Source organism: Jaculus jaculus, chromosome 8 (assembly GCF_020740685.1).
Source record: "Jaculus jaculus isolate mJacJac1 chromosome 8, mJacJac1.mat.Y.cur, whole genome shotgun sequence".
Classification (NCBI taxonomy): domain Eukaryota; kingdom Metazoa; phylum Chordata; class Mammalia; order Rodentia; family Dipodidae; genus Jaculus; species Jaculus jaculus.
The window spans coordinates 15892288-15901505 of NC_059109.1; the positions used below are offsets into that span (position 1 = coordinate 15892288).

Consider the following 9218-nt stretch of genomic DNA (forward strand, 5'->3'; position numbering starts at 1 on the left):
CCAGCTCCAGGTAAAAACACTATATATATATATGTTGTTTTGTTTTGTGTTGTGTTGTTTTGTTTTGTTTTGTTTTCAAGGTAGAGTCTTACTATAGGCCAGGCTGACCTAATATTCACTATGTAGTCTCACGGTGGCCTTGAATTCACGGCGATCCTCCTACCTCTGATTCCCAAGATTAAAGGCACGCAACACTATGCCCAACTAACACATAAATTATAGTCATACTTTTTCCAATCTTTGTTTTAAAATATAGTTTTTCTTTACTATTTTTTAAAACACATCTTTTTTATTTAATTTATATTTATTTATTTATTTATTTGAGAGAGAGAGAGAGAGATTGAGAGAGAGACACACACACACAGAGAGAATAGGCATACCAGGGCCTCTAGTCACTGCAAATGAATTCTAGATGCATATGCCACCTTGTGTATGTGGCGCATGCGGGTACTGAGAAGTTGAACCTGGGTCCATAGAGTCATAGGAAAGTATCTTATCCACTAAGCCAGGCTCCTTCTTTACTGCTTCTGTGCAAAATTTTCAAAAATCAAGCAATACCTACTAATAGCTGTAAATTATCTGGAAGAAAATAGGTTACAATTTACAAAGCATACACTTATCCCTATGATTATATGTCATTCCATAGAGTTATTGAATCAAAAATACAAAATTTTCAGTGCCAGGGATGGGATACCTTCCAGTGAGTTGCTGGTCAGGGAGGTCCCTGATGCCCCCAAAACATTACAGGCCACTGCTGAGTTCCTTGGTTTCCCACCAGGAATAGATGGTAAGACCATATTGCTGAAGACTCCACATGCTTGGGCTGCAAGGCCACTGAGAAATCCTGGAACTGAGCTGAAAACCTCCTCCATGTTGACCAGCTGACAGAAAACTAGAAAAACCTATGTTGCATGCAGTTCAATGGGAGAGAGAAATCACCAGTGAAGATACTCCACAGTGGACACTGCAAGTCTTAAGTTTGACCAGCCAGGCCAAATGATCCAATGGGTGCAATGGTGGCATGTCTGTTTTGGGGGAAACCAACTGCCCTCTAATTGTACTGGAGGTGCGCTCCATGGGAGGGAATATATGCTTGGTACTGAAAACCTATGACAGGGGTAGTCATGAGCCCTAGGGATGTAATGCCTGCTGGTGTTTGCCCAAATGCACATATTATGCTCACCAAACTGCCCAGTAAGCACTTTTCTTAACGTTCATACTCACATATTAATGCTACTCTCACTTTTTCACTACAGAACTTTCTCTTTTCAGATGGCAGTGACCTTGGAATGACTCAGAAGGCATCATGGTGCTGAGAAGAAATGACAGAGGAGTGCTCAGTACTGCAATGTCTCTATCACACCTTCCAAGGCTCAGGGTCCATTGCAGAAGAGGTGGCGGAAAGAATGTAAGAGCCAAAGGAAGGGTAGGACTCCTTACAGTGTGCTCCTCCAGACACAAAACGGCCTGGATATCCATGACCTCACATTGCCTGACACTACCTACAGTAAACCCTCATAAGAGGAGGAAAAGATCATGACATCAAAATAAAAGAGAGACTGATTAAGAGGGGGAGGGGATATGATGGAGAGTGGAGTTGTGAAGGGGAAAGTTGGGGGGAGGGAATTATCATGATTTATTGCCTATAATTATGGAAGTTGTCAATAATGAAAAAAAATTAAAAACACAAATGCTTCTTTTCCAAACAACTAGGTTATAATGAACTATTGAGTGCAAGGGGGAGTTATGGTTTTTGTTCTGTTTGGTTTTGAGAGAGGGTCTCTTATAGCCCAAACTAGCTTCAAACTCACCACACAGTTGAGGCTGGCTGTGTACTCCTCATACTTCTGCTCCTAAGTGTGAGATTTTTTTTTTAAATTATTTATTTATTTATTTTGGTTTCTCTGAGGTAGGATCTCACTCTTGCTCAGGCTGACCTGAAATTCACTACGTAGTCTCAGGGGGCCTCGAACTCACAGCGATCCTCCTATCTCTGCCTCCTTAGTGCTGGGATTAAAGGCGTGTGCCACCATGCCCAGCCTGCGACCCATTTTTTAAAACCACTTTAAATCCAGGTTCATGCATGCCGTGTCTGTGTGTGTGTGTGTGTGTGTGTGTGTGTTGGAGAAAGCAAGAGTGAAAACAATGGACAATAGAGAAGGTTTGGTACTAAGTCTTCAAGCTGGTTCTGCCTTTCTTCTTTTTTGTATTCATTAATTTTTTTATGTTTTATAATTAACAACTTCCATGATTGTAAACAATATCCCATGGTCATTCCCTCCCTCCACCCACTTTCCCCTTTGAACCTCCACTCTCCATTATATCCCCTCCCCCTCTCAATCAGTCTCTTTTTATTTTGTTTGGTTTTTATTTTTTATTTTTTCTAAGGTAGGGTCTCACTCTAGCTCAGGCTGATGTGGAATTCACTATGTATTCTCAGGGTGGCCTCAAACTCTCGGCGATCCTCCTATCTCTGCCTCCCAAGTGCACCACCACGCCCGGCAGTCTCTCTTTATTTTGATGTCATCATCTTTTCCTCCTGTTATGATGGTCCTGTGCAAATAGTATCAGGCACAGTGAGGTCATGGATGTCCAGGCCATTTTGTGTCTGGAAAAGCACATTGTAAGGAGTCCTACCCTTCTTTTGGCTCTTCCATTCTTTCTACCACCTCTTCTGCAATGGACCCTGAGCCTTGGAAGGTGTGATAGAGGTATTGCAGTGCTGAGCACTCCTCTGTCACTTCTTCTCAGCACCATGATGCCTTCTGAGTCATCCCAAGGTTACTGTCATCTGCAAAGAGAAGGTTCTCTAACCAAAAGTGAGAGTAGCATTAATATATGGGTATGAACATTAAGAGAAGTGCTTACTGGGCAGTTTGATGAGCATAGTATATACATTTAGCCAGACAACAGCAGACATTACACCCCTAGGGCTCATGACTGCCCCTGTTGTAGGTTTTCATTATCAGGGATGTATTCCCTCCCTTGGAGCGTGCCTCCAGTCCAATTAGAGAGCAGTTGGTTCCCCTTGTAAAGGATGTGCACCCAATGACTCCTTTGGCCTGGTTGGCCAAATATAAAGCCTGCAGTGTCCACTGTTGAGTATCTTCACTGATTTCTCTCTCTCCCATTGAGCTGCATGCAGTGTGGCTCTTTCCAGCTTTCTGTCAGCTGGTCTACATGGAGGAGGTTATCAGCTCAGCTCCAGCAGGGTTTCTCAGTGACCTTGCAGCCCAAGTATATGGAGTCTTCAGCAATAGGGTCCTACCATCTATTCCTGGTGGGAAACCAAGGGCCTCAAATATGGCCTGTAATGTTTTAGGGGGCATCAGAGGCCTCCCTGGCCAACAACCCACTGGAAGAAATCCCATACTTGGCACTGAAAATTTTCTAGTAACAATCTATTGCTCCTGAGTGTTCCATTGTCCCAAAAAAATAGGTTTCCATATGACTTATTTATATCTTCTTAGATTTTGATTACCTCTTCCTGGACCAAACAAAAAAAAATGTTCTGTACTTTTGGGGGATGAAAATTGTCAGATACAAGACTTACCATTTCCTAGTTGTTCCATTAGGTCATTTGCATTTTTACTGCATAATATGTGACTCTTGAATATAAACACAATCCACAGTCACACACACTTAACATGCAAGGAAGCTGAGTCGAAAGGGGACTAGCCGACCTAAATTCATAAAACCAGAAATGGTAAGACTGTGATTTAATGCCAAGAAGGAAAGAGATCCACTTCTCGTTTTCCTCACTATAAGTTATAGGTAAAAATTTCTCTCACTTAGCTCTAAAGAGATAGTTGACATTAATATAAATTTAGGGAAAAATAGAGATTAAATTTTCCCTCATCCGAGATCTTCATAAATAACTAGATGCTCTGTGCTTTCAGGGTTCAGTGTGCAAAGTCCATCTCCACAACATGTTGGAAAACATCAGATTTGAAAAAACCTGAATCATTCACTTTGGGTCACATATCCAGGGAAAACAGGGGACCTCTGCTCCCCAGGGCAGGTTGGCAGAGCTGAAGGGCACAGTCTGCCCACTCTGAGCAGCAGTCTCTGGAATCACCCTAGCAAATACAGGGTCCCCCAAAGTCACGCCAGCAGCAGACACTCCCATAACCCCACTAGCTACACAAGCAACCACAAGGCACCATTTGTTTCTTTGCAACTTATGCCCAGGAATCTGAGGACACGTGGGTGCACTGCGCCACCTTGTGCACAGGAGGGGATTGTGATGACAGCCAGCCCTCAGGAGCTGCCAGGAAAGGAAGGCAAGCTGGCCAGGCCTCCAGGGGCTCCATGAACAAGGAGTCTGGATATGTGGGGTGTGGAGGGACTTCTGTACCCTCTTTCCCAAGGCCAACGTCAGGACATGCAGAGAAATGACTCCAATGAGTCTTTACTGGACACGCTACAGCACTGCTGGAGAAACCAACGCGCAAGGTCTTGAACTTGGAGCCTCTGAAATGCTTCTGCCACTAACCAGGTGAGTGACCTTGAAGGAGTCACCTAATTCCTCTAGGTCGCATTTGCAAATGAGAGAAGTAGACCTCTCGGAGGGGTCGACAGAGATCCATCTGGCTCTAATCACGAGTGTCTGCCTGCCATCGTTCTCTGTCCTTTGACTGATCTTCAGAATCTAGATCGCCCTTCTCTTCTGCAGGTGTGTGTGGTGTGTGCATGCATGTGTGTATATATATCTATGGCACACGAGCATAGGTGTGTGCACATCCATGTGGAGACCAGTCTTCTCCTGTCCTATCTGCTGAGGCAGTCTCTCTCTTGAATCTAGGGTCTGCCTGTTGGGCTAATCTAGACAGGAGATACTTCTGTCTCTTTCCCTGGAATGACAAGAGGGCCACCATGCCTGCCCAGCATTTGTGTGGATACCAGAGATCCGAATTCTGGGTCACCATGTTCACATGTTCACATGTTACTCTTATTCACTGAGCTATCTCTTCCATCCCTACACCCTTCCCTTTTTTTAATATATATATATTTATTTATTTATTTTTTTTTTTTTTGGGAGAGGGGTGGGTTTTGAGGTAAGGTCTCACTGTAGTTCAGGCTGACCTGGAACTCACTCTGTAGTCCCAGGCTGGCCTCAAACTCACAGCAATCCTATTACTTCTGCCTCCTGAGTGCTGGGATTAAAGGTGCACTCCATCACACCTGGCTAAACCCTCCCTTAAAAAAAAAAAAAAAAAACACTTTATTTTTACTTATTTGAGAGAGAGAGAGAAAGAGGCAAAGAGAGGGAGAGAGAGAATGGGAGCACCACGACCTCCAGCCACTGCAAACAAACTGCAGACACATGTGCCCCCTTGTGCATCTGGCTTACATGGGTCCTGGGGAATTGAACCAAAGTCCTTTGGCTTTGCAGGCAAGCACCTTAACAGCTAAACCATCCCTCCAGTCCAATAACTCTTTTTCACTATTTTATTTATTAGAGAGAGAAATAATGGGTGTGCCAGGGCCTCCAATCACTGCAAAACGGCTCCAGATGCATACACCACCATGTGAATTTGGCTTATGTGGGTTCTGGGGAGTTGAACCTGGGCCTTTAGGCTTTGTAGGCAAGTGCCTTAACCACTTAGCCATCTCTCCAGCCCAACAATTAACTCTTAACATCAGTGTTCTGATGAGGACATACAAAGAAGAAATGACAGATACGTCGATCTGAAAATCATTAGGGCTGTAAGGTTTTTGAGGGAAAGCAGAAACTAGAAACAAACACCTGAAATATTTTTCAATTAATAGTATTTTATTGTATTACTGGATTATATTAATTTTGTTAACATATTATATAATCAACAGGCCATAAATAGGTGGATAGTTTCCTTACAAATATAAATACCTAGTAGTTCAGGGCAGCCTCACTTATGTTTAGCAAACGTTTCCTATCGACCCATCTTTGTCAACCTACCCACAAAAGCCCATCCTATACATTAGGATTGTTTTCCTTTTTTAATTTTTATTTGCTTTTTCGAGGTAGGGTGTCACTGTAGCCCATGCTGACCTGGAATTCACTCTGTTTTCAGGGAGGCCTCAAACTCACAGCCATCCACCTACCTCTGCCTCCCGGGTGCTGAGATTAAAGGGCGTGCGCCACCACGCCCAGCCATTGGGATTATTTTCTGCATCTCCATGAAATAGGCCGCGTCAGTAACACAGCTCTGAGGAAATGATTCTGGATGGGAATGACAGCATTGCAAGGAAATGGTGATCATATAACAGACAGAGAGAAAATGGGCCAAGGGCAAATTAATTCTCCTCCAGTCATTTGGGGGGGGGGGGGGGGTTGAAAGATAGGAACACACCGGGAATGGTAAAAATCTGAAGCGCCCCAGAAAAGTTATTAACACTATAGGTAACACAGAGCTTTGCGAATTCCATGCACATCTTAGGAAGAGACCTAAGGAAGAGGCGGGTAGGCGTGGCGATCAGGCCACGTGGTGGACGACGGGGGTCACACAGGTGCAGCCAACCGTCACCCGCATCTTCTCCAAGCGGAAGGAGTGGGTGCAGCCCTGGGGCTCCCTCCGGAGGACCAGGATTTCTTGCTGGATGCCAACGGAGTTCATGGAGATGTCCTCCTGTCCCTGGGCGTTGACGCAGCCTGAGTGTCTGCACTGGGCCTCGGCGATCTCCGCGGGGAAGCGGTGCGGGTCGCGCGTGATGCTGCAGGAGGAGCAAGCGAAGCGCAATGTTGCGAGCAGTACCGGGCGCTCGCCTCCAGGGGGCGGGGCTGAGCCACACCGGCTGCAGCCCAGGCTCAGGATCCTGCCCGGCCTGATTCCCCGGCCACACCCCTGGCAGATGCCTCTGAGGTGCTTCAACTATAAAGGGGGGGGGGGTGCTTACATATCGTTCTCTCATGGAATTGTTGAGGGCACTCAGCGGGATGAATGCACATAAAATGCCACCAGAAGCAATCTTAGGGGCTCAGTCAGTATTAAATCTTTATTTTATTTGTATTATTACTTCATTAACTAACCAGTCCCTGACCATCGCCAGATTATTTAATGTATATGTCTGTATCTATATATCATCTATTATATATAGATCTATATATCATCTATTATACATACACACACATATGTATGTATGTATGTATGTATGTATGTATGTATGTATGTATTGCACTTACTTGTAATCCCACGGGGAGCTGGACCGGTTTTGGAGGTCATGCGGAACTGAAATGCCCTGGTTTTTGCTGAGGATACGAATGTCAACCCTCACACTATTGTCCTCCAGAGGAGGACAATTTCCGGCCTTCTGAAGGGCAGGACCCTCTACTTTGGGGTTTTTCCGAGCTGCCACCTCCCTCAGAAGGGCGAGTCCCAACATCAACAGCATCAGGGATCTGACCTGGAAAGCAGAGAAGGTTGAAGTTGGTTAGACACCCTGGTGCCACTCGCTGGCATGAGATTCTGCAGCAGGGTCCCTTCAGGCCATCAAGGTTTCTTCAGTCTAGACCTCAGGACATCACTTGGTAATGAGAACAGTCATAACTAAAGACATCAGGGTGCAAAGTGTAAGCTTACCTCATTAGACTGGTGACTGAAGCTCTCCATAGCCGAGGGTAAGCAGGGAGATGGGGACATTAAGGTTGGAATTGGCTTGAAATCATGTCCTGCTTCCTTGCTAAGCCCCACATGTCTCTTTCTCCCAACTAGATGCTTTATAATAAAGCTAATACAGGTGGAATGTTCTGAGGAAAACACTTATAAATGTATCTAACAAAAATAGGTATATAAAGACCAGGTATGGTGGCACATACCTTTAATCCCAGCACTCAGGAGGCAGAGGTAGGAGGATTGCAGTGAGTTTGAGGCCATCCTGAGACTACATAGTGAATTGCAGGTCAGTCTGTGCTAGAGTGAGACCCTACCTCTAAATACAAAAACAACAACAATAAAAAAAAAAAATAGAGGGAATTAACATGGGATTTTTTTTATAAATCATGGAAAATGCTAATAAAAAATTTTTTAAAAATAGATATACTTGGGCTGGAGAAATGGCTCAGAGGTTAAAGGCACTTGCTTGCAAAGTACCACGTAGTTGCTTCCCCAGTACCCACGTGAAGCCAGATACACAAAGCGGCACACACATCTGGAATTTGTTTGCAGAGGCAGCGGGCCCCAGTGTGCCAATTCTCTCTGTACTGTGTGTCTGCCTCTTTGTCTTTTTCTCTCTCAAATAAATATTTAAATAAAATAGAGATTCTTATTTTTATTTTCAACTTTATAGTCCACAAATCTCCACCAAAAAAAAACCCTCCTAGCATTTCCTTTTCTTAGAGCATATTTCCAACTTCTGTCTGTTGAGTCCCCCCTTTTCCATCAAGGTCCCACTTGGTAAGGCATAATTAGAAGTGCATTTATCAACTTCCTTTTATTTTATTTCTGTTTGGGGGAGGGGGTAAGGAACTCACTCTACTTGAGGCTGTCCTGAAACTCACTCTGTAGCCCAGCCTGGCCTTGAACCCACAGCAATCCTCCTACCTCAACCTCCTGAGTGCCTGGACTAAAGGCACACACCACCATGCCAGGCTCTCATTTTTAAATAACATTTGCCATTTTTACTAAAGTAACATTGCTCATGTTCTCTAGAAAGGTAGTATATGCGTTCATGATAGATTTTTACCCATTGTATTGGAACTTCTTGTAAGAGAATACACACAAACTGGTGTGCTGGTTCGTGTTTATAATTCCAGCACCCGTGAGGCTGACGTAGCAGAATCACAGTAAGTTTGAGGCCAGCCTGGGCTACAGAGGAAGTTCCAGGTCAGCCTGGGCTACAATAAGACCCTGCTTCGAAAACAAAGTAAAACAGAGACTATGCATAGCAAGACAGTTCTGTTCCAAGTTTCTGGATGAATAAAAGAATGGGTGAGTGAATGAATGAACAGAGCATTGCAGTTAAGCAATATCGTTAAAGTCGGTGCATTAAGGAAAACATTATGCAAAGCCAGCTGTAGCAATGTTCCAATTATCCATGTTAATTGAAAGAAGCAGGGGTACTGGTGAAGCAAGACACCAGAGAACAGGGGGCCCATTGCTCTCAGCTTTGGAACACGTATATCTTATGTTCACGCTAAAATAGTTTGTCTGGTGTTACAAGAATGCACAAAGCGAGCTCTCTGTGAAGACCTATCTACAAGGCGAGCTCAAACTCTCCACAACTCCCTTTGGTTCCCACTT

General features: G+C 44.4%; 1 protein-coding gene across 1 annotated transcript; it reads right to left on the bottom strand.

Annotated features, from left to right (window-relative positions):
• Positions 1-6455: 6455 nt before the first annotated feature.
• Positions 6456-7589, bottom strand: Il17f (interleukin 17F). Its single transcript, XM_004649721.2, has 3 exons — positions 7560-7589; positions 7163-7383; positions 6456-6693 (listed from the first exon to the last, which is right to left on the bottom strand). The coding sequence occupies exons 1-3, from the start codon at positions 7587-7589 to the stop codon at positions 6456-6458; spliced, it is 489 nt and encodes a 162-aa protein (XP_004649778.2).
• Positions 7590-9218: the final 1629 nt, after the last annotated feature.

Excerpts from the sequence above, each read along its gene's own strand:
- Il17f (XM_004649721.2), bottom strand. The coding sequence starts at position 7,589 with ATGGAGAGCTTCAGTCACCAGTCTAATGAG. Across the intron at positions 7,384-7,559 it reads TCAGTCACCAGTCTAATGAG|GTCAGATCCCTGATGCTGTT; the intron begins GTAAGCTTACAC and ends TCTGCTTTCCAG. Across the intron at positions 6,694-7,162 it reads AGCTCCCCGTGGGATTACAA|CATCACGCGCGACCCGCACC; the intron begins GTAAGTGCAATA and ends CTCCTCCTGCAG.